The sequence below is a fragment of the Vigna unguiculata genome, chromosome 9, assembly GCF_004118075.2.
Source record: "Vigna unguiculata cultivar IT97K-499-35 chromosome 9, ASM411807v1, whole genome shotgun sequence".
Lineage (NCBI taxonomy): Eukaryota > Viridiplantae > Streptophyta > Magnoliopsida > Fabales > Fabaceae > Vigna > Vigna unguiculata.
Genome location: NC_040287.1, coordinates 30,920,886 through 30,948,357, shown reverse-complemented (window position 1 = coordinate 30,948,357; position 27,472 = coordinate 30,920,886). Strand labels below are relative to the sequence as shown.

The window sequence follows — 27,472 nt, the reverse complement described above, 5'->3', positions numbered from 1 at the left end:
TCACTGTCTTTGTAAATATACATGGATATATATCTACCAATTTCTTGTAACACCTTATTTCTGTTTCAAGCCAACACACTTTCACCATGCCTTCCACTTTTGAGGTTCAGGGTGGCTCAGACTCAGAAAATGAAGAGTGTCCAGTGAAACAAGTGGAACTCACTGTGCCCAAAACCGATGACCCCAACATGCAGATTCTCACCTTTAGAATGTGGGTTCTGGGGGTTCTTTCATGCGTCTTGTTGTCCTTTGTGAACCAGTTTTTCTGGTACAGGACACAGCCTTTGATTGTTACCTCAGTTTCTGCTCAGATTGCTGTGGTTCCTATTGGCCACTTCATGGCAAGGACTTTGCCGACACGTGTGTTCTTCAAGGATACAAGGTTTGAGTTCTCACTCAACCCTGGACCTTTCAACATCAAAGAACATGTTCTCATAACCATCTTCGCCAATTCTGGTGCTGGAACTGTCTATGCAACTCATATTTTGAGTGCAGTCAAGCTCATGTATAAAAGAAAGCTTGATTTCCTTCCTGCCTTACTTGTCATGTTAACTACTCAGGTTTTCTTCACTACCTTTCATATTTATTAGTCTTTGTTCCTCTTTATAAAACAGATTATTAATTGTAACAATCTGTAATACTTTTTTGTTAATTCTTTTAAAATCAGCATACCTATAATTAATACCTGTATGTTCGTTGATAGGAATTTTGGACACATTTTGTTATGAGTTAAATTAGTTACTTCTTTAGTCTTAGCAAAACTGGGGATTACATATAATTAATATTTCTTTTGTACTTACTAACTTGATGTTCAGATACTCAGAATCAATCCTATGCAATCTTGTTAAAATTATGACAATCTAGGGAACACGGTATTAGAGTCAACTCTTGGATAATTCTGTCAACAAAAACATGTATACTTTGTATTTCAAGTCAATTACAAGGGCAACTTTTAACTTATAAGGAATTGATTACCATATGACTTCTTTTGTGTATTCTATTCTTTGGAGACTGAAAAATTCCTCAGGGGCCCTACCATGTGAGAGAAGATGAAAAATGAAAGGAATAAATTGAGATTTGAATCCCAGGCTCTGAAAATTGTAGCTTAAAATTGGAAAGGCCTTAAAGAAATCATCTACTTTTTACTAAAATGCTTAACAAAGTTTGAAAAGCTTAGGTTGGTTTTACTTGGTCATATTAGTTTCTTACAGCTTTGATAAAGAACATTAAATGAGATTACATGATCCAAGATAAAAATATTTGAAGTTTTAGTCAATATTCAGTCCTGTGACATGTCCCAACAAATCTGTTGTTTCATTTTTGGAGAGTAACGATTCTCCTACACCCAAAATTGGATGTGTGGAAGCTAGTAATGTCAATTCTGGACAGTCTTAGTTGCTGTCTTCTTCTATTATCTTAATTGTAATTTCAAGCTATCTGGTTTTAGTCACACATACACTGGTGATATCACTAAAATAGATTAGATGAGAGATAAGCGATTTCACCTGACAAGTGATTTGATGAAAAATAAAGACAGCCATCGAAAGAAAACTGAGATGGAAGTGAAATGAAAGAAAAACTACCATCATGCATAGTATTGTCCTATTTAGTTAGGGATACTCAATAATGTTGTAACATTCTTAGTCTCTAGGATAAGTGGAAAACATTGTTGCAAAGCTATTTCTTTTCTTTGTAATGGTATTAATTCCTGTACTGTACTAATGGACTTGTTGTGTGGAGTATTATCATAAGTTATGCTTTGTGATTCAAATTCAGGTGCTGGGGTTTGGTTGGGCAGGACTATTCCGGAAATTTCTAGTTGAGCCAGGGGAAATGTGGTGGCCTTCTAATCTGGTTCAAGTCTCATTATTCAGGTGAATTTTCTTTGTAGTGTTAGCAACAATACCCTTTCTATTCATCAAAAACTGAAAATTTCAATTAACTTCAATCATCAATAGAAAATGTGTCTAGATGAGTGTGCTGCTAGCATTTTTTATTTAGCTAGTTATGCAACTATGCTGATTCAGTACATGAATGCAGTGCTCTGCATGAGAAAGGAAAGAGGCCAAAAGGAGGCACAACTAGAACCCAGTTTTTCCTGCTTGTGTTGGTCTCAGGCTTGGCTTACTATGTGTTTCCTGGCTATATGTTTTCAATGTTGACATCTTTCTCTTGGATTTGTTGGGTTGCCCCCAAGTCCATTCTTGTCCAACAACTTGGTTCTGGCTTGAAGGGTCTTGGAATTGCAGCATTTGGATTTGATTGGTCTACCATTTCTGCTTACCTTGGAAGTCCATTAGCCAGCCCTTGGTTTGCTACTGCTAACATTGCTGTTGGGTTTTTGCTTATAATGTATGTGATGACACCAATTTCTTACTGGTTCAATGTCTATGATGCCAAGACTTTTCCAATATTTTCAAGTAAGCTGTTCATGGGAAACGGTTCCCGGTATGACATTTCAACTATTGTCAACTCCGATTTCCACCTTGATCGGCATGCCTATGCAATCAACGGACCTGTGCATCTCAGCACATTCTTTGCAATGACCTATGGCCTTGGATTTGCAGCACTTTCTGCTACCATTGTGCATGTTCTGCTCTTTCATGGCAGGTATCCACTTTGTTCACCATCATCTGAAATATGCTGTGTCTTTCGAAGTTTCAATTTCATTAACAGTTATATATGCGTCCTATGCAGGGAAATGTGGAATCAAAGTAAAAGGGCCTTTGGAAACAGTAAAAAAATAGACATACACACAAGACTCATGAGAAGATACAAATCAGTGCCAATGTGGTGGTTTTACATCATTCTAGTAGTGAACATCGCTCTTATTATATTTATTTGTGAGCACTACAATGAATCGCTCCAGTTGCCTTGGTGGGGTGTGTTGCTAGCTTGTGCAATTTCCATTTTCTTTACACTTCCAATCGGAATAATAAATGCTACAACAAATCAGGTATCTCAACAATTCACTTACTGAACTTGCTAACTTTACAATGATGCTAGCTAAGGAGAATTTTCTAAGACCCCATCTCTTTGTTCTTAACAGCAACCCGGTTTAAACATCATAACAGAATACATAATTGGTTACATGTATCCAGAGCGCCCTGTGGCTAACATGTGCTTTAAGGTGTATGGCTACATCAGCATGACTCAAGCACTAACCTTTTTGCAAGACTTCAAACTTGGACACTATATGAAGATTCCTCCAAGAACAATGTTCATGGCACAGGTAAGAGTACATAAAGCACATATTAGGCGTTAGTTCTTATTTGAAGAAACTAAATCCAGTTGCAAATTTTACTGTACGCAGGTTGTAGGAACACTGTTATCAGTATTTATATACACAGTAACGGCATGGTGGTTGATGAAAACGATCCCTAACCTTTGTGACACCAACATGTTGGATCCTGATAGCCCTTGGACATGCCCAATGGACAATGTGTTCTTTGATGCATCAGTTATATGGGGTCTTCTTGGACCACGCAGAATCTTTGGAGACCTTGGTGAATATTCCAAAGTGAATTTCTTCTTCCTTGGTGGAGCTATTGCTCCCTTTCTGGTTTGGCTTGCTCACAAGGCATTTCCTGGGCAAAAGTGGATAACTCTAATTCACATGCCTGTGTTGTTGGGTGCCACATCAATAATGCCTCCTGCAACAGCTGTTAACTTCACTAGTTGGATACTGGTTGCATTTCTCTCAGGGTTCGTTGCATACAGATATAGACAACAATGGTGGAAACGCTGCAATTATGTACTGTCTGGTGGTCTTGATGCTGGAACTGCCTTTATGACAATCTTGTTGTTTCTTGCTTTGAACAACAACAACGTTTTGCTTAACTGGTGGGGAAATAATCTTGAAGGTTGTCCCTTGGCTACTTGTCCCACTGAGAAAGGCATTGCAGTTAAAGGTTGTCCCATTCACTGATTGTTATTGTATGATAGTGCTAGCAATATACTCTGACAATAGCAGCCACCTTTCAGCAAACCATTTTTATTGGTTAAAATTTCATAAAAACTACAAAGTTAGAGGTGAAAATCTTAGATTTTATTGTTTGGCTACATGTGAAACTTATTTCTCAGGATAATTTGATGGAAACTAGAAAGTGAGAAGCCACTCACGTGGTCTTCGGAATTTAGTTTTCGAAAGTGCTCAAATGTTGACAGTTAACCCACATGAAAGGATAATACTTTCCGATACGCACTAAACCCTTAACCCACATGAAAACAAAAAAAGATGGCAATAATTGTGGTCGATTAAATCGATGATTTACTACCCTTCACCAAATAAACAGCTGAATATAACAATGGATGGCATATCGCTGAAACTTGCGATTAAATTCTACCTCGTTCGACAAAATGTGGTCAATCTTCATATCTATACGCCTGATTATTGGATGTACAATGAGACTCGGTCGCATTATTGGTAATGTTAAGACACAAACCCTAATAACAAGGGTTGTTACATGAGAAATTAGATAAATCACAATTAACTAAATTTTCATGTCATGTTAATCACTAACGTGTTTACACCAGCTACCTTTTTGATGACCTGTAATTTTCACTCCATATTGGCATCCGCGTAAGTAGTTAGCAAGATCACTCACTCGAGCCTCTTTGGTGAGTATGACAAATATTTTGGAGCGCTTATAACGAGGGACCATAAAGTTGAAACAAGGTATATTTAAACCTACTAATTGGATTATCAAAAGCATTGAGATGATGTTTTTTGGATACCTGAGTCATATAGTAAAAATGAACAAGATAGGTGACTCAATCCACCACGAATTGATATGTTAAGGTTGACTCACTCGTACATATAAAAATGAAAAGTATAAAATATATGCCAACTTCATTAGCACCCTTTAACTATCATCATCAATTGGGTATTACGTATTGACAACAATGGCCAGAGCATCGTTTAACACTTCCAAGCTAAGCGATCTTAACCTTCTCTTCTCTCCACTTCAACTCACGGATCAAATATGTCCTTTAAACCTTAACAACTCCACCAACTTTCTCTTCAACTTTGCTTCATGTTCCACCATGTGCAGAACGAACCTTAGAAAGATGAGTTAACAAACAAACCTTAGAAAAGGAAAGTGGAGAAGCAACAGAGAAACATAAAGGAGCAACAGAAGAACACGGGAGGATCAAATCTAATGGAGCACAGATGGGACAAGATCGAAGGGAGGAGTGTTGTGTGAGAGGAACAAATGTTCTTGGAGTTCTTGTGGTGTCTTGACAACACTTGTGAATGGTGTGAAGCTCAATTCCAATCTTTCCAAGTCAAGTAGCGTGGCAACATGATGTGGGAATGATAGAGGAAAGTGTGCGGAGGAGGCAAAGAAATTACAGTTTCAGTTTAGAATAGAGCATTTTAAAAATATACGGAGTTGTTGATCAGTTCGCCATTAGCAAACCATAATCTAGTTCAAACCCGAAGGATTAAGTGAACCATACCAGTTTTAGATCATAACCGACAAAACAATTTGATTTTTCAACCCAATCCAGCTCAAAGTTGTGATTCCCAGGTTGGCTCATGGCGTCATTTCTACTAATAATGCAATGAATAAACTACACTTTTTTCAACAGCCAATTTTCTCTACATCATTTGCTATTGTTTAAGAAATTGTGGTAATCAAAAGTATCAAATGGCATCAAGTTTGAATTAACTTTCCGAGCATGATTGCAGTATTCATTTCAAGTCCGAAAGTAAACAAAACTTCGTATTTGTCAACACGCAGAGTGTATTCCATGTTACAGGAAATCTACATAGTACTAAGAGCACTCTGTATAACAAAACTCATTTTTTTACTGTTTATACCGTATAACAACAAACATACAAGTTCGCATATGATCCCTAAGATCTAGATCAAGGTCCAGAAAACAGGAATTCATCTTAGTAGTAGGCATTGAAGCTCTTACAACATCTTCAATCAAGTCGCTCCATCTACAACGTAGTATAGAAAATAGATAATGAGGATGCATCAAATATAGAACTAACACCAAAAGGAAAAAAAAAAAATCAGAAGAAAATATATTATGAAGCACTAATGGGTACATTAAAAGGCAAGAATATGAGACACTACATCTACTGATTTCTTAATAGTGATACGAACAAGAAGGAAAGCATATATCCATCATACCTTCCAAAGACCATCATTGAGATAATGCAAGTTGTCAACCCCAATTCCTTTGTTGATTGCTTTTCTGAAACCACAGAAATATTTAACTTCTTGAGTACAAGAATCAACCAAGGAAAATTAACATAGGCAAATCAAAAAGTTCTCTTTATTTTGACATCATCGACGACTTTTTATTATTTAATAACAAAAAGCAAATGCTATGGCATTGATGTAAGGAACACTATTGATATTATAGGCAGTAAAGTGATGCTCCAGCTTTAAGCCTTTAAAATACAATGTTGAAGTTTCAGTTGAGCTGGTGCTAATTTGATAGCAGACCCATCATGATCAAACTTGGTTTGCTTTAGAAAGACGGCAGGATATGCCTGCAGCTCATTAAGGTTCAATTATAAATTATAGTCTGTAGACCAGTAACTGCATAAAAATACAGTAAATGGTTTAGGGGGGAGTTATGTGATAGAGAAATCATGTAAGGAGTGGATTCAGATCAATGAAAGTGTGTACTGCTTCCAATATCCTCAGTTTCATTCAATAAACTAAAATAAAAAACTGGTCTTTCTCACTGTTTCTCACCGGTCTTGCAATGGTATTTTCATTATTGCACACTGGTGATACTGAAAAGGAATTAGGTGAGGGAGCTAAATAATATTCATGAAAACACTGTCAGAAGGGACTGGCATATAAATGTGTTCATAGAAGCCAAGGAAAAAATTGTTTGGGGAGTTCATTATCCCCCACTTAGACAAGGTCCACCCTTGATTGCACATGAGAGATCGTACGCTCTTAATGAGATATGGCAAAAACAATTATTTAGATCTTAATTTTTCTCTTAAATGTATGGTAGAAGAAGCACGTTCCAATTGACTGAGGAACTCACATGACCCAAACCAAACCAAAAGTAAAAAACGGATTGAATTGGGAGGAAAATTAGTTAACAAGAATATAAATCTAATTTAAGTCAAGTCAACTAAAGAGCTTGAAACTCATAAAAGCCAACCCAATGTATTTCTATATATGCCTTACGAAAAAAAAAATTCACTCCCATATGAGTTAAAGATAAAACTCTATTCAATATTCTCCTCCCTACCCGTCAGTGACCTCTCATGGGCCACCCATCAAAATGCAATCATCATATCTCAGCATTGCTGAGTTGATTCATTTGGATGAACTACGGATTTGAGTAGAATGTTGGAATAATTGGTTGCAACCAGTTGCAGAGAGCAGCATTGCTGAGTTGACTTCACAAGGTTGATGGTGATGGATGTGGGGAGCTTGAGAAGCACCCATCTCAGGCTTGAGATCAAGTGCATCTAATAGGTGAGTAGTTTTGGTCGTACGGAGCAGTTGATGAAAGTGCAAGGGGTGCAGAAATGTGGGATGTTAGTTGGTGTTACCAGACGAGGGTATTCAGGTAAGGGGTGATTCTGCTGTGCTGCAATTTGTTACTTTCTTAGCTTTATCTTTACAAAATTTGTGTACAAAATTATTGAAAATATGGCAACCACATGATCATACATAAACCAACTTGAATTTGATTGCGTTAGTTTGGTTTTGTTTGTCCTTGAAAATTTGCCAAGCCCAAAATAAACCTTTTTAATAGTAAAACGAGAATATCTGACAGAGTATCCATATATTTATAGTGAAAGAGTTCATACTTAAATCATTCAAAAACTTCCTCCAACCAAAGGACGGGATAAGAAAAGTTTCTTACATGTCTTTTGCGGACATTTTTGTAAAGCCAATAGCAAGAGCATGCTGTTTTCCTTCGGCCATGATCGCCTAATATCAGATAAATACATGGTTTGGTTATGATTAATATATAAATTCACTAGAAAATGCTTACTTTGTGCATTATAATCAATATATGTATAATAGAATATAATGGAAGTACCACAGGATATTCTGCTCCTACATCCTCATCCAAGAAACCCCCAGGAGATGTAAGACCGGGACACATTATGTTTGCCCCCGCCAAGACAAATCTAATTGCGCCACGATCAACTTGTAATTTCTTCATTATATTTGGATCTAAAAGGAAAAATATTTAACCAAGTATAATTTTTCCACATAATCCATTTCAATATATTTTCCATCATATGAGCTGTACCCAAAGCTGCATCCTCAATAGTTTATTATGTAACATTGAACATTTGGTATGTAAAAGACATGCAATATGCAGTCAATTAAAAACCAGCGAAATGTTTATAATTATTGTTACTAGGCAAGTTAAAAAATACATGAACTATAAACTTACATTGATGGAGAAGTCGCAAGGTGGGCATGTATGGTCCATCACGAACACTGAAAAACAAAGGCACGTTGTTCACAAGAACCAGGTTGAGATGGTTCTGACTACAAGACCATGGGAAAAAAGCAATAATCAGTTAGCAACCATAAAAGATATGACACAGAAAAATGCACAACAAAAACAACCACAATCAAACCATTTAGCAACTATAAGAGGGGACTTCTTGGGAAGTATATCATCCAACACAGGTTCAAGGCCTGGATACTGCAGAGAAGGGATTGCAGTTAGTATACATGTGACAGAAAAACCAATCAGTACCAAAAACGAATGTTGTTATACAAGGTTAAACCTCTTCTGCAATACTTTGCCGTATTTTTCGTTGAACAGAGGCCTTCACTTGGTTCTGTGCAGACACATCTTCGCCTGAAAATCTGGAGAAAAAAATTAAACGTACATCTGAAGATAAATACTGGAAAATCAACGTTATAATAAACAATTGTTGGGGGAACAATAGGATCATGTTCATGGACATGAATTAGAGAACATGTTACACATTTTACAGGAATTATCGAGTGGTTGGGAGAAGGTGATACTAGGAAAAGAGGACATTGGGCGTTCCAATACAAAATTAATAATGTTTTAGGGTTTATAGCACCATCTCCACCATCAATGGTGCAATTGGCAACGAAACCCCGAAAATATCCATAGGAAAAACCCATAATGAAAAAAAAAAAAAAGGAGAGAGAAAAACAGGTTTTGAATCACATCAGAGTATAGGAAGGGTGATTTCACAGTTATCTTTGTAGAGCGAGTAAGCGTACTTTTTGAACATTTTTTGCAGCGTTTAGCTTCAGAGTGAATCTGTCTGACAAGGAAAATTGTAGAAAGAGAGAGAAGATGCAAACGCAACCTCGCATCTCTTACAGGTGTTTCTGTAGTTGGACCATTCAAGCTAAGGCCCAATGTAATTTGGGCTTTTTGGTCCATAACAAGCATTTACGGGCTAAGACCTAGGATTTCTGCACCGGGGCTTCTCCTCCACCTCCAACCATAACAAACATCACAAATTAACAAAATTAAAAATAACTAAAAATTGGAAAAACACATTTAATAAATTAATTACCACTTACTTCCTCATGTCAGAGATAGATAATTACCACATCTATGATGCACTGATACTTCAACTTGGGTCACGTATTTGTATCCGACACGATTGTGTCGATACTTTAAGATACTTTAAAAATACTTATCAATGAAGTATCTAATTTATAAAGTAGTAGTATTACAATAAAATCTTTAAATAGTGACTAATTTTAGTGACAAAAAATAATTAGTCAATATATAGTGACCAAATTGACAACTAAAATAGTTCCAAAAAAATTAAAATTGATTTTTAAATTGATAATTAAAATAGTTTTAATGATGAATTATTTTTTAAATTGGTCACTAACATTAGCTTCAAGGTTTTGACTACCAAAATAATTGGTCTCTAATTACAAAATTTGGATTCACACATTAATAATCATATATTTATTATGTTTGTAAGAATTATTATACATTTTTCATTATTCATATATCACGTATATATCATGTATCGTATCTGATTATTTTAAATTTAAAGTATCGACGTATTGGATACTTGTTGTATCCAATACACTACACGTATCATATTTGTACATCATAGATCGTCGTCAATGTGAATATTTGAGAGGACGAAGAAATGGTTGGGGTCGAAGGTAAAAACCCCTTTAAGAAAAATATTTTACTCCACAGTTTACATTTATTATTAACTCTTAATCACTCTTCAACTTATTAAATTTTTCTTTAAATACCTTTCTTTGTTCTTGTTAAATTTGTCGGTTTTTTTTCAGTTGTGTCATTCACTGTTTTTTTAAGTCCCACTTTTTTAATAAATTTTTTAACCCTTTTTTTATATTATTTGAAAGTGATACTTTCTAATTTTATTATCTGTAAGTCTTTTTTTATCAATTTTCCTTAAGTATTAATTTCCTTTTATATTATCTTTTAGGACTTTTCAGTGTTAGTGTTCTTACTATTTTTTTTTCTTTAAAATTTTCTTTTTTTTACCATTTTAGTTTATGTATGGTTTTTCTTTAGTGAAAATTTATTTTATTGATATTATTTTTATATTCTACGTTTTCAGTCATTGAAATTATGCAAGAGACTTTGACCAAAAAAGTGTTCTTCTACTCCATGCTTTGAGCAGTAACCATCTCTTCTAATTCTTCTAAAGTCTAAAATAGAAAATTGATTCAACCTTTCCTTCATAAACTCATATCTCGATTCTCTCTCTTAACTTACATAAATTAATAAAGAATTATCATGTGTGTAACAAATTATTTTTTAAAAATGTGCTGATTTTATTTACCAGTAGTCTGGGTGCGAGGGGAAGAAGTTAACAGATTTCTTTCCAAGGACTTATTATCCAGCTTAGGCCTGAGAGAAACCAACAAAACCAAGATTTGGATCAAATTTCACAATTGAGTAAGCCAAACTGGAAAATCTATGTTAACCCTTTTACTATTCTCAGTTACTAAATTCAACATTTCAACATCTGACAATAGAACTGGGGAACAATAATGGAAAAGTCAGGAGATGTTTTCTTCATATGCATATGTTGTAGCCAAAGTTCGGAAATGCTGCCAATTACTATTCAATCCAATGCAATATTTCTTTAGAACAGTAGAAAGGGAACAATCATCATCAATTTCAGGTATTACATGCCTCGGACATATCAGGACAACAATGACCCTACAATACGTATAGATCTTGGATAAAGAAGATAAAGGGAAGAAAAAAAAACAAAGTTTAAACATGAACTTGGCTTGTATAAATTTTGTTTTTAATTTCTGTGCCTTAAATGATACAAATAACCAAACAATTGCGAGACAGTTTTCTAAAAATAAGAAGACTGTTTATCAAGTATACCCAATTGAGCAAGGCCTCTTCCAGCAAGACTTTTCAAACGGCTATCTTTCCCTTGAGTTATGCCTACGAAGGCCATTGTAGCCACAGCTTTGAACTTATTTCTCACTTCATCTAGTTGGAAAATTCGTTCTAAAGCTATTAGAATTTTTTCCTGCAACCTGGGAGCTTGAACATTCAACAAATGTATCATTGGTGCAATGGCATTTGAATTTGCAAGTACCTTACTTCCACTTTGCGGTGCTTCACTATCAACCAAAGTTAGTATCGCATCTAAGGAAGCTTCGCAGATTCTAACATCCGTCTCACTAAGCAAGCGCACAAGGGGCTCCAAGGCATTAGCTTGCAAGATGCAGAACGAAGACTCGATTGAGCAGGTGCCTAAGTGTGCTGGACAACCAGTTTCTCGAGCTACAAAGCAGCATTTGAAAATACCTGGCTTCTTTATCGGCTCGCTCAAGCGATAGGAACTTTCTGAAAACTGTTTGATGGAAATGGCTGCATTTCGTTTTGTAAAGGGTGTTCCAGAAAGCAGCAGTTGCACCAGTACTGGGATTATGCCTTCTAAAGCCACACTCTTCTGCCACTCCAGATTCGATGAGACAGTGAAACGACAAAGAGCTTGAACAGAATTCTCTATGATTTTGTCTGTGGCATGGCTATGTTGATCGGTAAGACAAGTCAAAATAGTCTTAAGTGCCCCAGAATCTAGAAGCCACTGGGTCATTTGAGACTCCTGCGGTAGTTTAGAGATGATACCCATTGCAGTAATCATCTCTTCTGCGTCATCAGAAGCCTCAATGATGGCAAGCAAGACTTCAATGAATCTTTCAGTTATATGTGGTGAGATGTTGCCATAATCATCGTCTTCTGTCAAGCAATACAACAGCTTCAAGGCATTGACCCGCACTCTTTGAGTATTAGTCTCCAATAAGTTAACCAATAATTTAGCGGCCGATATCTGCAGTGAAATATAACTATGAAATTACCCGTACACATTGGATGATAATAATTATTAATACAGCTACGATTCTTGCTGTTATTAAGGTTGCCAGAATTACTCTGTTCCATAGTTTGATATAAGAATAGGGGAGAGTGTGAAAGAGAATGTAATAGAATATAAGTATGAAATCTGCTGTAAATATATCTATAAAATCACCTGAACACATTGGATGATACTAACTATTAATACAGCTATTGTTGTTGTTGTGATTAAGGTGGCCAGAATCATTCTGTTCCATAGTTTGATATAAGGATCGGGGAGAGTTGATGGAGCATGTAATAAAACTACTTTTATAAATCTAAAACATACATGTTTGAACAGCGGTCAACCTTAAATAGATTATTAGGGGATAGAATTTAGTGAATCGCAAGTATTGAAATTTTGAGTATAGTTAACTACTGAAATGTAGTACAAGGAATTCTTTTGCACTCGAGAATGGACTATTTTTCTCTTTCTATCTCATTCGGCTCTCATCTTATTCCACTTGTTTTTCCTCTATATTTTCCTAATCATGTAACATTAGGGGCTTAAAATTTGAAAACTTTAGAAAAAAAGTGCTCACCTGTCTCAACCTATTTCTGATGCGGAAGCCATAGAAAGATTGACACAACGCCTGAAAAGCTTTGAGAATCTTGTTTTGTATCTCAGGGTCTGTCAAAGAAATTAGAGAGAAGAATTTGTACACGTCTTCCTCGGAATCTAAGAATGAAACCTGTTCTACTTCAGCTTGTTGGTTAGTTGTTGACATGGCAAGATGCATTATTGTGGCAACAACCTGTTCAAGCAGTGTAGGTGACTGTAAACTGTGACAGTAAAGCAATTCCAACAGTGGTTGAGCAACACCTTCCTTAATCATCTGCAGGCAATTCTCTGGCATGCTTGAGAGCTGTAGTAAAGCTTTGACAGACACCTTCTTGATTTCCAAGTCATCATTTAAGAGCAACTGAAGAAGAGGTTGCAATGCCCCATCTTTGACCAAAGACAATTTATTCTGGTCGATCAATGTAATTTCTGACAAAGTTTCAGCCATAACGTTTTTCACATTTCCTGGTCCTACATGAGGGAAATAAGTAACGATAACCAGTGAGTACATAGCGATGCATGCCAGATTTATATTTCACAAAGTTAAAATTGAAATTTTTTAGTAAAAAATTCGATGGCTTGTAGTTCAATTTTCAGTATACACTTCAACTTCTACATTTTTAGGAAAATTTGATGAGAGCTTCCAAAGAGGTTAACAAGTTGGCTTTCTGAGAGAAAATTGATTCAATTTTACTTTCTTACTTTTCCTATAAGTGATTGTTGGCAGGCTTGTTAAATTGGGCAGAATTTTCCTCAAGTACTTGAATATGTCTACTTATGTCCTACTTCGTAGAGTTGAATGTATATCAATATCAATTCAAAAAATGAAGTCCCTTTGGCCCTCGCAGAAAAGAATGGCAAATAACACAGAATTTTGATGTTCTAAGACAAATAACTACAAGTTTAGAGGGTGTGTCTCGTTTATGGATTACCTGTAGAAAGTTTCAGCAGTAAAGGCTTAAGATAATTTGCCTTTGCCATCTCTATAACATTCTGATCAAGGAAAGAGAGGTTCTCCAGCAGCTCATGTGCATTTTTGGCTGCTTCGACATCATCACTGTTTAACATTGTTACCAGCAGAAGTATGCTTCCTTGAATGTTTCCTATCAGACTGCACACCCTTTTACTTTTAGATAGCTCCAACAGCAACTTCAATGCCAACTTGCGCTCCTCAACTTGCCGTGAAAGTGAACGAACAATCAATCCTAGTCCATTATCCACTATAGCAATATCTTCCTGCCAAAAAGAAATATCACCAACTTTTTTTATGAAAAATCAATACTGGTATCAGTTTTACATTGAGCTATCTGAAATGAATATGGTAAATAATGAGAAGGAATTATGAGATACCTTGTTCTCCGCATTATCCATTACAAGCATAGACAGGATGAGTAGAACACGCTTTCTTATTTCACGATTTTTAGAACTAAGAAGTCTAATGAGAACAGTAATGTAATTCTCAATTTGTAACCATTCCCGGTGCACCTCTCTTTCTGAGCACAGATCCTGTAATTTGTCTAAGGACCGAACCACTTCCTCTTCATCATTCGTTTCAAGTTCGGATTTGATGGTAGAAATGGTAATCATAGTGTTCCTGTCCTTCCATTCTTGAATAGACATTTTAAGAGTTTTATTTGGCCTCAGGATTTTAGTATCCAGAGGCAACCTGGTCAAGGGACAGAGATTGTTCCCTTCAGCAAACCATTTCTCTATTTCACTTCTCTCAAATGTCTTCCCAGAGGAAGTCTCCACGGGGTCCACCATGATTTCATGAGAGATTGGGCAGTAAAAGGAATGCAGAGCTGACAATGGTCTCTCACCCAAGGAATTTCTCTTCTCAAAATACTTACTTTCCTTCTCTTGTGCTGAAGTTATAAAATCTGCCTTTCCAAGCACTGCAATAATCTGCTCCATGTGTAGAGCTTCTGACATGTCCATCCTTGACTTGGCATTTTCCATTTCATTTTTCAGATCTTCGAATTCCCTCTTCAAAGCACCTTGCTCCACGGGGACCCCAATTGCACGTGCAGTGCCAGCTAGCAACTGAGTCGCATACGACCGATCAACATTTCCCTCTTGTATTGCCGTCTCAACTTTCTTCAAAATCTCCTCATCTGTTGCAGCTGTTTGATACTCAGCATCTAACATTTTCTGACACAACTCACTTATCTGTTGATTTAAACCAGAGTTAATGTCTAAAGAGGCCAAAGGGAGGAGGGTTATGGCGCGACCTATATCCTTGGTACAACAATTCAAGTGGGTAACAATCTTCCTTGAATTAATCAAAAGATAAACCTTACTTCTACTGTTGCACTCAACAGAAAGCTGCTTAGCAACTTCAACCTCTCGGTTGAGACCAGCCATAGCCTTTTGCAAGCTCCAGGCATTGTGTATGTCTTCCTTTGACAAAGACTTTAATATAAATGAAACATTCTCCAAATGAATAGCGAATCTCTTAAAATTTTCCTTGTGAATGACAACCTCATTGGCTGCTTTCACAGTGTCAAATAGAGCAAGTATGGTCCGAGAAAGTAACTCCGATGTTGGGGCAAGTGAAGCACGAGTTAACAATTCGCTTTCCATTTCATACCCTCAGGTTCGTTCGAAAACCAACACTCATTAACCAAAACAGTGATGAAATTTACATATAATACCAAACCAATTCTTCTTACACGTGCATCACTACATAAACATAATCGCATAAGTTTTCATTTCCGATCCAAAGCTCAATTTCAGAACTGTCTGGACCCTTGTGTGAGTGAAACATACATCGTAGAGCTGAGAAACATTCTCAATTGAGACAAACGGTTGTGCGGGTTAAGCTGAATCAACAGAACTCACAATAGTAAGTCCTAAAGCAAGAAAAATAATCTTGACCATAACAGAAAAGAATAATACTGATAAATGATCAACGGCCATTCCAAGCATAAAAATCAGTAACAATTTTGTGTTTGTATGCCTAGAATATCCAAGTTAAGCAACATGAACCAAAAAAAAAAGAGACCCTCCCTCAAATGAACACTGGACACTCCTCTCGGCATTGAACAACAAAATCAAAGGCTCAACTCAGCAAAACAATTGAATGTAGATTTTTCCTCTAACATGTGAATCCAATAACTTCAATATAATAATATATGTTTTTGTTGTGTGTGTGTGTGTTTTGCGCTCAACTAATTTCTTCAGATACCAGAGAAATACAGAACTAACCTGAGACTTCCAGTTTTGGCAGAATTTCCCGAAAAAATAGTTGAAAGAAAAAGGGAAATAAGAAAAATGTAAATCAAATAATAATAGAGTGTGATCATATAAAATTATATTCATTAATGATGCAACAAAGAGTGGTGTTAGAAGAGGGATAAAAGAAACGAGACGCAAGTGAATGATAGATAGGTTTGAAACAGTTATGCGTGTGCGCTTTTGAGTCTTGATCTTGACTCGGTTTTTTGTTGACTAATTACTTGCATAGTCCTCAGAAGTTGCGACCCAAGAAGCCAAAAATTTCCTTTCTACTACTACTCTGTTATTATTGCATAATCTGATACTGCGACCAACCTATCTGGTTTTGCCACGTCACATTACAGAACCTTTTAACGGAAGGTGTGATGTCGTGGATGTTGATAAGAGACCGTATATACTGTACACTGTACAGCACTGAAGTTGCAGTGAAGATTACGCTACAGCTACAGTATCTTCCGTGAAAGTGGCGCCAACTGCAAGTAAAAACAACTCAGTTTCTATTCTTCACTTTAAATATTAGTAGAGTTTAACAGATTTTAGCTTCTCAATTAATCACAAATTAATATTTAATATGTTACATTACTCTAGAATTTCTGTTGTTGAATTAAATTTTTCAAATTGCAAGGACCCAGTTTTTTGTGCTCTTATATAGTGTGGAAGAAATTAAAACTGATATTTTTTTATTTTTTTTTAACTTTTTTATCTATTTGGTGATATATCGTATGTGATGTTTGTTTAGGGTCTTAAGCGGCTCGGTTATCACGTGGGCTTGAACAATAGATAAAGGGGCTTTTCCTTCATCTCCAAAGAATCTTCAGTATTTTTAAAAATATCAAATTGACCTTAATTAATTTTTCATCTGTCTCGGTTGAGACAATTAAATTGAATTTACTGTGCCTGACTGATATTTACAGTGTTGCACCCCTAATTTTTGTATTTCTCCTTCTTTCGTTCTCTTCTTCTTTCTCCGTTTTCTTTCCTCCGTTGTCATTATTATTCTCATAACAGTGGTTCAACTTTCTCTCTTTCATTTTCATTTGAAAGTGCTTTTGCACCGGTAGTGGTCCCTACTTTCGTTCTGTGTGAACTGGGTCGCTTCAGGTGGTCCAAACTTTGCAAGGTCATCCACACATGCTTCAAATTTCTTATAGCTTTCTTCGTTCTTTGGACATCCGTTTCAGGGTTGTTTTTTTTTTGCTTTTGCTTATTCCGTGGCGAGGCACGGGAGGGGAATGAGTCACTGAGAATAGTTGGAGTGCAGGTGGAGAGAGTGTAGGTTGGAGTGCAGGTGGTGAGAGTGTAGGTTGGAGTGCAGGTGGTGACAATATGTAGGTTGGAGTGTTCTGTTTTAGTGTGTTATGTGGCTGAGGTAGTGTGTGTTGTGTGTGTGGTGAGAGAATGCATTGAGTGTATGGTTGTAGTGTGTGCGTGAGTGAAGTGAGGTAGTGTGCGTGGTGAGAGAGTGCACTAAGTGAGTGAGGTAGTGTGCGTGGTGAGAGAGTGCACTGAGCGAGTGAGGTGCAGTGAGTGAGGTGTAGTGATGTGTGTGAGTTTGTGAGGTAGTGTGTTGTGTGCGTGTTCACAGAGTCCAGTAAGGAGTAATGTTGTGAGTGAGTTTGTGAGGTGTGTGATTATATTAATGTATGCGCTTGATTGATTGTGTTTGTTTATTTTGGTTTGTGGTAAGGATCATTTTTTTGTGATTGCATATTTTACTTATCTATTTGCCTTTAATCCAGCTTCTTTCACGTATTAAAATATTTTCTATTTATTATAGCTCATTATGGAAGATCATCATTTTAGTTATTTGAGTTTCTTGGATTCTCAAGTGGATTCTCAAGTAAATTGTAGTCTCATGTCGTGGAATAGGCTGCATGAAGCCAAATTGTCGCAGCACACGCTCTGGCAGATAACGGTGTACGAGGATACCAAGCCTCAGGAAGCCAGAAAACATCGCATGTGTTAAAAGTGGTTGACCAGCTCCATGTGCTACATATGGGTTCCAAATCATCTCATCATATGTCAAGGCATCCAATTAAAGTCTAACATCAGTTATAACGGAAGTTGCGCAGCTAGTGACATAACGTCTGGCACGGGGTTCGGTCTCCACATATGTATCCTATAATTGTTTCCTTCCTAATGCAGGGAAGTGCTCGTATATCCAAGCCTGTTTCAAATAACATTTCATTTAACTATTGTGATATAAAAGAAAAAACAAGAAAAATATTGAACAAAATGTAATATAAAAGGGTACCTGTAGAAGAGGTAGATATCATGCATCATCTTGGCCAATCCCCTATTCCTCGTCCTGAGCAACATCAGAACCCTGATGCTCAGCAACATCATCCTCAACAACATCAACCTCGTGCTGACCCCTTCTACGAGCAAAAGTGGTCGGTCTCCTCCGTGCACCCTGTGTAGAACTCTCGGATGCATCACGTGAACCGCGTTTAGATAAATTTCCTCTTGTCCTAACCATATCTATGATTCAAAGTTTAAAATTTATAAATTTTCAAGTAACCAAATATAACTACATGCAAACATAAATCACCAAGAAACACAAAACAACATGATTTTGATTTAGTTCGTATCACCCCACCAAACAAACAACAAAGCCTCACGCACTCATCTTTCCTTTTTTTTTCCTCATATAAACCTCTCTTTTTCTCTCCTTTCATGCTCTTTAAATAATGCATTCTGATAGTGCACAAACAAAAAAAAGGTCTGAAGCATGATTGTTAAGTTGCCAAATCCCTCGCAAAGCAAATGCAAGTTCAATTTCACAAATTGCCAAATTCAAACTAAGAGGAATCTCAATCAATCTTCTGCAAATGTGCGCTTCTCGAGGAAATCAAGCCAAATTAGTTGCAACTAATATTGCCAAATTCCTAATTTGCATTCCCACGTTTGAAGCATGGATATATTATCACTACCTTCACCACCTTACTTTAACCTCCTTCATTCAATCAGAATAGAATAGTTACCTTGACCACGAGCTCCAGGCATTCCACTAAATTATTAAATTAATTAAAATAAAAATCAAATTTTAAAAAAAAAACTGAAACGGGTGTCGAGTTCCGTTCCAGTCTTCTGCTAAACGGATTTCAAAATTCGTTTTGGTGAAAAATGAACACAAAGATGATGAGATCCGTTTTTGATTTTTAGTGAAAAAAAATTCATTTGCCATAAACCCAATCGAGCAGATAATAACCATCAATCTATTGCACAATCATTCCTAAAATCAATTAAAATATAGATAGATGGTATAGGATTACTTAACTGGATTACACTCCTTGGCAACGGCAGAGAAGAGGTGCGCGAAAGGAGAAAATGGGAGGCTGCGGAGAAGAAGAGTGTGTGAACAACGACAGAGGAGAGGTGCGCGAAAGGAGAAAAGGGGAGGTTGCGGAGAAGAAGAATGTGTGGAGGGAGAAGAGGAGAGTGTGCCTAGGGAGAAGAGTGTGTAAGAATGTGGATGCTGGACGACAAGGAGAAGAATTGTCGCGTTGTTGCTACGTCAAATACGAAAAAAAGCTGCTACCGCTACTAGGTCAAAGATTCCCTCCTTCGGGATGCAGGGAATCTGATTCCTTTTATTGGGGTTCGTTTTGGAGGTGCAGAGGGGTGTGTGGTTTTGAGTGTGCAGATGGATATGCGGTGACAAAAAAAGAGAGAGTGAGTAACTTTTAATTTTTACCATAGACAAACATGAAAATATATTTATTTTTGGGTACACGAGAGATAATTAGAGGTGTAGGGAGAAGCCCCCTAGATAAATAAAACCATAGGAATGAGGCCGAGGCTTCCTCCATCTCTATAATAATTACTAACTGCACCCCGCTAACATAAACAGATTAAAATACCCTTTATCGTTGCACTACACTGTTGTTGTCACCGATTCCACAATCGCAAAGAAAGAAGAGAGGAAGAACGTTGCAGTTGCAGAGGAAGAAGAAGAACATGGAATAAAAGCTTATTCTGGAAAGTTATTTTCAAAATGTGTTTCATATGTGTTTTGGGAAACTCTTTTCAAAACATATTTCATGTGAAGTCAAATAATTCATTCTAAAAGATATTATATGTATTTTGAAAAGTTTGTTTCGAAAATATTATTCCAAAAAGCTTGTTTGGAATGTTTCTCATGCGTTCCTAAAATTTTGAAAAACTTATTCCAGATTTTCGAAACATATAATTTAGAAGTCACTCTTACGGAGAATAAAATGGTCATTAGGGGTGCGTGAGGAATTTAAGGAGTGATATTAGAAGCTTGGTGTTCAAAGAGATGATATTGAATGATTGTTGGTTCTTGGTTGGTAAGGTTAAATTTAAGTTATGAAATAAAGTGTTAAAATTATAAGTCACATTCTTCTTTAGTGGTGTTTTATGAAAACTATAGGCTTTTAGTTTTATACTATACACATACCACTTACAATTCTGAGGGTAGCTAGTCAAAGGAATTGTAATAATGAATTATGCTCTTACATCATAATTATTGGGATGAATGTAATGTTTTTTTTTTATTTATATATAACAATATATAAAGAGAATTTCTTTTTTTTTTCACATTTCATAATACCAGTTTTACCCTTAATTATCTAAAAATTAATCATTTTAAAAATAATTTACTTTTAACAATTATTCTAAAAATTTCTTTTGTTTTAAATTATTATTTTAAAAACTTTTTTTTGTACATATTTTATTTTTTAATTTTACATTTAACAAATATTTTAAAAATTAATTATATATTTGTTATTGATCTTAACTTAAATTTATTGAAAATTAAAAAATGCAAACACACAAGTGTGACAACACTTCTGTGTTCGCTAGTATATATATATATATATATATATATATATATATATATATATATATATATATATATATATATATAAAAGAAATCCAATAGAAATAAATTATACTTGAATCTTTAGGAATTTTGAACAATGAAATCAATATTACCATTAGAACTCTTAATTTGATCTAGTTTATAAGACTTGGTCTTGACCCACATGAGTCAGATAAAGAAAGTTCAAAAAGCCAAAAGGTCCACAAAGAAAAAAGTTCATAGAGTCAAAATAGTCCCTAAAGATCCATGTGATCTTTGGGCTGATCGACCTGTGACAACCTTTTGCCCGAATCGGAACTTTTTGACCTTCGATCTGGATTAACCCATCTCAAACTTTGCTTTAGGGCGGTTCATCTCCACCTTTAGTTTTGAACAGTTTGTCTTGACCTTTGACTTGACGATCTCGTCTCAACCTTCAATCTGGAGGACTATGTCCAACCTTCATTATGGTCCACCTCAGGTCAAACTTTGGCTTGAGCCAACTTGGTTAGAACTTCAATCTTGACTGACTCAAGTTAACCTTCAAGCCAGGACAACTTGGTTTGACCTTCGACCTAAACTGAACGTAATGTATTTATGAGTTAATTAAAGTCTTGTAGTGAGACCAAACTCACTTTGACCCTGACCCCAACCCATTTTGAAATGTGGTTTTGGGGGCTAGGACTATTTTTTGTTCCACTTGTTTAATGGTCACATAAAAGGAGGGAGTTAAAGTCAGGGGTGTCAAAGTGAGTCAACTTGGCTCCCACGTGGTGATTGATAGACATGTCATTTTAACCCACAACCCATGGGTCAGCCTCAGCCCCCTTTAAAACTAAAACCTATTTTAATGACCCACTTAATGCTAAAAGCCCCCAGCCGCAAAAGCCCTAAGTGATGTGGGTTGGGACAGGGTTAGGATGGGTTTAACCCCTTTTTGATAAAATCTCGTTTTCTCTCTGTCAATTGAAAGCCTTTTTCTCTTAACAACTTTTCAAGTCTGTTTGGTTTGAACCATAACTAGTTAAGAATCTTCCATGCCCATATCAAACAAGTATCACTATGAGACTCATAGTTATGGCCCATGTTGCTTCCATTTCTTCCTTGCTTTTTGGTAAGGGTAATGAGAATAAAGAAAGATGATATAACTTGAGGCAGCAAAGCCAGGAGTCTTCACACAACTCAGTAGGCAAAGATTATATTGTTCCACACAACTCTCCAAGTTATCCAAACAATAATAATTTTGATTTTGTTTATTTTTGTTTCAATATTATTAACAATTAATATATAACTAAATACGTATTTATTAAAAGAAAAAATAATATCAATTTACAATGAATTTGAAAAGGATTACTAAAAGTTTTAAATTTATAAAACAATAAAATAAAAAGTAAAAAAATTATTTTAAAATCCTAACACATGTGATAATGATTAAATACATATTCAAATAATTTATAAGTTGGTAGTTTTAAATTTATTTTCTAATATAATAAATTAGATATCGTTGGTCATATACCATATAGAAAAAAAGTACATAAAAGCATCTCATAAACTCCTTAATCATTGGATATATCGTAGGGAGCTAGAAAGATTGAGAAAATATAGATAATTTGATGGTGGGAAATGGAAGAAAATGATTAAAAAGAAACAAGCACTAGACCCAGCATTGGTACTGTGTAGAGCTGTAAAAACGGGTCACCCGACCCAACCCGGCTCGGCCCGCGACGGGTTGACCACTTAGTGGGTCCACCTAACTCGGCTCACTTATTAGCGAGCCAACAAAATTAGAACCTGACCCAACCCACCATGGGTTGGCGGGTTAAACGGGTTGACTCACTGGCTCACTTAATTAAAAAAAAACACACTTTTTTTTTCTTCAATCTAAAGAAAACTAAATTATAATTCCGATTAAAAATCTAAATAAACTTCAATACAATCCAAATAAAATCCCAAATTATGTTAAACTCCAAATACAAACCAAAATCACAAAAATATAAATTACTATCTAACATCAAATCATTATTGTCACTTATCAAACTATAGTATTAGAATCTTGAATGAATAAATCCACAACATTTTCATCTCTTGAAACATCTTCTTTATCCCCATCTACAATATATATATATATATATATATATATATATATATATATATATATTATATATATATACATATATAATATATACATAATATATATATATATATATAATATACATATATAATATATACATAATATATATATATATATATATAATATAATATATATATATATATAATATACATAATATATATATATATATATATATATATTAAATATTTAAAATTTATTGGCGGGTTGGTGAGCCAACCTGACTCATCACGGGTTCAACCCGAATGAGCTGGGTTCTTAATGGGTTAGGTTCATTTTTAACCCGTACTGAATTTTGTAATTTTTTTTCAACCCAACCCGACCCAAACCCCTTGATGAGCCGGATTGGCTCGTGGGTTATAACCCATTTTGACGGCTCTAGTACTGTACAAATTAGATAATTGTTCAGTTTTTTATTCAATTATTTCCATTTTTTCTTGTATTTAGAATGATTTTTTTTTCTAAAAAAAAGGCCCATGGGCTAGCCCTATCCCACAGGGCTTTTTGGCCCTGTGGGCTTTTCTAGCCCCAACCCATGTGGGGCAGGGCCAAACCATGAGAAGTGGGTCAATTTGATAGGTCTAGTGATTGAGCTAAAAAATGATCAGTTTAACCCTGTTCACTTTTTGGTGAGCCAAAATTTTTATAACCGGTCCCGATCCACCAAGGGTTGATGGGTTGGATTACTTACAAATGTTTTTTTTTTCAATTTATTTTATATATTTATTGCATTACAATAAGAATGAATTGAATCGGTTTATTTTTTATAACAGTGAAATTAAAGTGTTTACCTAATTCTTGAAATATTATTACAAAGATAATAATTAAAGATTAAAGTATCAACATATATAACTTGACAAATAAATTAATTAAATATTCAAATATTTAAATATTATTGTACAACATTCTAGAATTTAAAATATAAAATTGTGAACCTATATAATTAGAAATAATAAATAATTATAATAAATAAATAAATAAATAAATAATTTATAAATAAATGTTGGTGGGGTAAATGAGTCAAGATAAATTTTTAAAGACTTTATATTATTTAAAAAAAAATTAAGACTAATTTAATAAAATTTCCATTTATGTAATATAAATTGATATTATTCTAATTACATACTAGATTCTCCAATTTTTTAAATTTTTTTTATTCATTATTAATGTATATTATTCAATTCATTTATTTAATATATATATATATATATATATATATATATATATATATATATTCACCAAATAACATGTATTAAATTTATTGTTAAATCTGAATATAAATATTATATATAAACAAATTATTATTATTATTATTATTATTATTATTATTATTATTATTATAAGCATTTGATTTTCAATTAACAATTAAATCATATGAGTTTTATTGTGTCACACGTTATTAAATCGTTATCAGTCCACCATTATTATAGTTTCATACTCGAAATATATATATATATATATATATATATATATATATATATATATATATATATATATATATATATATATATATATATATATATGTCTCGACGTGAGGTTGTATTTAAGATATCTCGTAAACTAGAGATAAAACTAAATTATAAACTATGATGCACAGATACGATATGTGTATCGAATACGACACGTATCTGATACATCAATACGTTTATTTTCAAAATAATAAGATATGATACGGTGATATATGAATATTGAAAAATGTACAATAATTCTTAAAAAATATAATAATTATATGATTGTTATTGTATGAATCTAAATTTCCTAATTAGAGACCAATTATTTTGGCAGTCAAAACCTAATAACTAATGTTAGTGACCAATTTATAAACTAATTCATAATTAAAACTATTCTAAATATCAATTTAAAGACCAATTATAATTTTTTTGAAACTATTTTAGTTGTCAATTTGGTCACTATATAATGACTAATTATTTTTTGTCACTAAATTTGGTCATTATTTCAAATATTTTCTTGTAGTATACTACGCTTTTATAAATTAGATACTTCATTGATAAGTATTGATAAAATATCCTAAAGTATCGGACACGATACGTATCAAATATGGATACGTGATCCAAATTGAAGTATCGGTGCATTATAGTTTGTCAATAAAAGACAATGGGTAATATAGTAATATCTTCTTTTCTTATTATGTAATAGATTAGTCAATATACAATTTTTTGTTTTTTGTTTTTTTCCTTTTATAATTAGTCAGTATCCAATTATTTTTCCAATAAAAAGTTTACCGGATTATTTTTTTCAATAAACAAGTTTAACCGATATTTAGAATAGAAAAATGCATGGCCTATTAGCTCAGTAGGTTAGAGCGTTGTGCTAATAACACAAAGGTCAAAGGTTTGAGACCTGTATAGGCCATTTGTTTTTCTGTATCCAATTATTTTTCCAATAAAAACGTTTATGTATTGGAAACGTTTATGGTTAGAGCGTCATGCTACCATTGTCTTTTTTGTTTTTTTTTCCTTTTATAATTATTCAATATACAATCTATGGTGCACAAATATGATACTAAAGTAAAAAATATATAAATTATTGTCATCATAAAAGCACCATTATAAGAAAACTCTTAAATAATGACAAATTTTAGTAACAAAAAATATGTTAAAGACCAATTTCCTATTTAGATATTAATTATTTTGGTAGTCAAAATCTTGGTAGCTAATGTTAGTGAGCAATTTCTAAATCAATTCATAATAGAAACTATTTTAATTATCAATTAGAAACAAATTATAATTTTTTGGAATTATTTTAGTTGTCAATAATTTTTAGTTTTTAGATTGGTACTTAAATTGGGCACTATATAGTGACTAATTATTTTTTGTTACTAAAATTGTTAATTATTCAATGATTTTCTTGTAATGTACTACGACTTTATAAATTAGATACTTCATTATTAAGTATCGTAAAATATCATAAAGTATCGGACATGAATTCGTGTCGGATACGGATACGTGACTCAAGTTAAAGTATTGGTGCATCATAGATTACAAGTGAGTGTAAATTTTTACCTTACAAACCCAACCCTTTTTATTAGTATAAATTTTATAAGAACTATTTTATTAAATATAATTACAAGACAACTTTGTGTTACTTATCTATACTAATTTTGTTTACTATTTCTTAATAATACTAAAATTACTATAAATACGTAAACAATGGATTATAAAATTAGTGAACTCGAAAATTTTGGATAACCAAATCTAATGATCAAATAAAACTATACATTTATCAAACTATACGGACTAAAAATGAATTTAAAGACGCACTTAACTGTAACGTTCTCACGTCCCAGTCACAGCTACTGTTACTTTGCCCTTCCTTTTCACGAAATCATGTAGAATTCATGGTACCTTAATCATAATTTTCCACTAAATTACTTTAAATCATTTTAATATTAGTGATTAGTTGGGATTAGAAAGTGGTGCCTTTTGGGGTCTCATTCAACTAACATTTACTTCATTAAGACAGTAGTAATATAGTAGTTTATCATAAGCCAACCGATAATGCGGACCAAATTGAGATTAATTAAGAACTTTAATGATGCCTTTGAACAGCTTGCAATGATGAATTCAATGAATATGAAATTACATTATTTGAATAAGAGATCAATCAAAACTCTTATTTAAACTCCAAGGGGAATAGGATTCCGATCAATTGTAGAAATATTTGTATCAATAAATAAAATTTGTGAAGCATCTCATTCACCATATGAATCTATGTCTCACTTTATTTTTTTTATTTGGTAGGCCATCCCATGGCTCCTCGTAGATAAGGGTTTGGATTCTGCCAAGGATTTTCGTTCTTATAAAACAAAAGATGCATGCATGGCATTTATGATATGCTTGGAAGAGATATATGATATTGATTAAATAGGAAAATATAAGTATACATTAATAATGTTATGATGTTTGAATATAAATAATCCTTTTACAAATAAGAAACGTAAAAACTATATATAATGTTTTAATCATACGTTTCACTTCTTGAGATGAATATATATGAATAATCCATTTGACATTTTTATAGTTGAGATATAAAAATGATTTTAAAAGCTAAATATAAAGTTCTAAAACAACTTATTTCTTATAGAAAAACAGCTGAAATAGAGGGAGATAAGTTTTCGAACATGTTCTTAAACTTGGATGAATACACATATTACTCTTAAAAATAATAATCATAATTGATGTTCAGCTGTAGGTGTTATAGAAAGATAATTTAATGGATATGTCAAACCAAAATTTGTTATAAAAGTCCATGTTTATATTTGTTTTTCTCAACCCTAACAATCAAGATTAAATAGGTATGGATAAATGTTTAGTGCCAATTGTTTAAAATTTTA

At 34.0% G+C, this 27,472-nt stretch overlaps 3 protein-coding genes and 1 non-coding gene across 5 annotated transcripts; 2 read left to right on the top strand and 2 right to left on the bottom strand.

Moving 5' to 3' along the window:
- Window positions 1–16: 16 nt before the first annotated feature.
- Window positions 17–4,135, top strand: LOC114164784 (oligopeptide transporter 6-like). The gene is made up of 6 exons (XM_028049546.1): window positions 17–560; window positions 1,777–1,874; window positions 2,041–2,610; window positions 2,698–2,956; window positions 3,050–3,232; window positions 3,314–4,135. The coding sequence occupies exons 1-6, from the start codon at window positions 87–89 to the stop codon at window positions 3,926–3,928; spliced, it is 2,199 nt and encodes a 732-aa protein (XP_027905347.1). The 5' UTR covers window positions 17–86; the 3' UTR covers window positions 3,929–4,135.
- A 1,513-nt stretch (window positions 4,136–5,648) lies between these two features.
- Window positions 5,649–9,313, bottom strand: LOC114162212 (malignant T-cell-amplified sequence 1 homolog). Its single transcript, XM_028046028.1, has 8 exons — window positions 9,219–9,313; window positions 8,747–8,828; window positions 8,594–8,661; window positions 8,404–8,501; window positions 8,041–8,177; window positions 7,861–7,928; window positions 6,150–6,213; window positions 5,649–5,953 (listed from the first exon to the last, which is right to left on the bottom strand). Exons 1-8 carry the CDS (start codon window positions 9,227–9,229, stop codon window positions 5,936–5,938), a joined length of 546 nt encoding a protein of 181 aa, XP_027901829.1. The 5' UTR covers window positions 9,230–9,313; the 3' UTR covers window positions 5,649–5,935.
- Window positions 9,314–11,047: 1,734 nt separating this feature from the next.
- LOC114163762 (U-box domain-containing protein 44-like) lies at window positions 11,048–16,422 on the bottom strand. 2 transcript variants are annotated; one of them, XM_028048066.1, is made up of 5 exons: window positions 16,136–16,422; window positions 14,279–15,750; window positions 13,861–14,164; window positions 12,909–13,399; window positions 11,048–12,304 (listed from the first exon to the last, which is right to left on the bottom strand). In XM_028048066.1, the coding sequence occupies exons 2-5, from the start codon at window positions 15,509–15,511 to the stop codon at window positions 11,315–11,317; spliced, it is 3,018 nt and encodes a 1,005-aa protein (XP_027903867.1). In that variant the 5' UTR covers window positions 15,512–15,750; window positions 16,136–16,422; the 3' UTR covers window positions 11,048–11,314. The 2 variants fall into 2 exon arrangements, with proteins under 2 accessions (XP_027903867.1, XP_027903868.1); XM_028048067.1 differs by lacking the exon at window positions 16,136–16,422 and having other exon boundaries at window positions 14,279–16,127.
- Window positions 16,423–25,417: 8,995 nt separating this feature from the next.
- Window positions 25,418–25,491, top strand: TRNAI-AAU. Its single transcript has one exon. It is a non-coding gene; the product is annotated as a tRNA-Ile (tRNA).
- The last annotated feature ends 1,981 nt before the right edge of the window (window positions 25,492–27,472 follow it).

Excerpts from the sequence above, each read along its gene's own strand:
- LOC114164784 (XM_028049546.1), top strand. The coding sequence starts at position 87 with ATGCCTTCCACTTTTGAGGTTCAGGGTGGCTCAGACTCAGAAAATGAA. Across the intron at positions 2,611-2,697 it reads GTTCTGCTCTTTCATGGCAG|GGAAATGTGGAATCAAAGTA; the intron begins GTATCCACTTTG and ends CGTCCTATGCAG. Across the intron at positions 2,957-3,049 it reads TAAATGCTACAACAAATCAG|CAACCCGGTTTAAACATCAT; the intron begins GTATCTCAACAA and ends TGTTCTTAACAG.
- LOC114162212 (XM_028046028.1), bottom strand. Across the intron at positions 8,662-8,746 it reads GGCAAAGTATTGCAGAAGAG|TATCCAGGCCTTGAACCTGT; the intron begins GTTTAACCTTGT and ends CCTTCTCTGCAG. Across the intron at positions 8,178-8,403 it reads CTTGCGACTTCTCCATCAAT|ATCCAAATATAATGAAGAAA; the intron begins GTAAGTTTATAG and ends TTTTCCTTTTAG.
- LOC114163762 (XM_028048066.1), bottom strand. The coding sequence starts at position 15,511 with ATGGAAAGCGAATTGTTAACTCGTGCTTCACTTGCCCCAACATCGGAG. Across the intron at positions 14,165-14,278 it reads TGGATAATGCGGAGAACAAG|GAAGATATTGCTATAGTGGA; the intron begins GTATCTCATAAT and ends TCTTTTTGGCAG. Across the intron at positions 12,305-12,908 it reads TCAGAAATAGGTTGAGACAG|ATATCGGCCGCTAAATTATT; the intron begins GTGAGCACTTTT and ends ATTTCACTGCAG.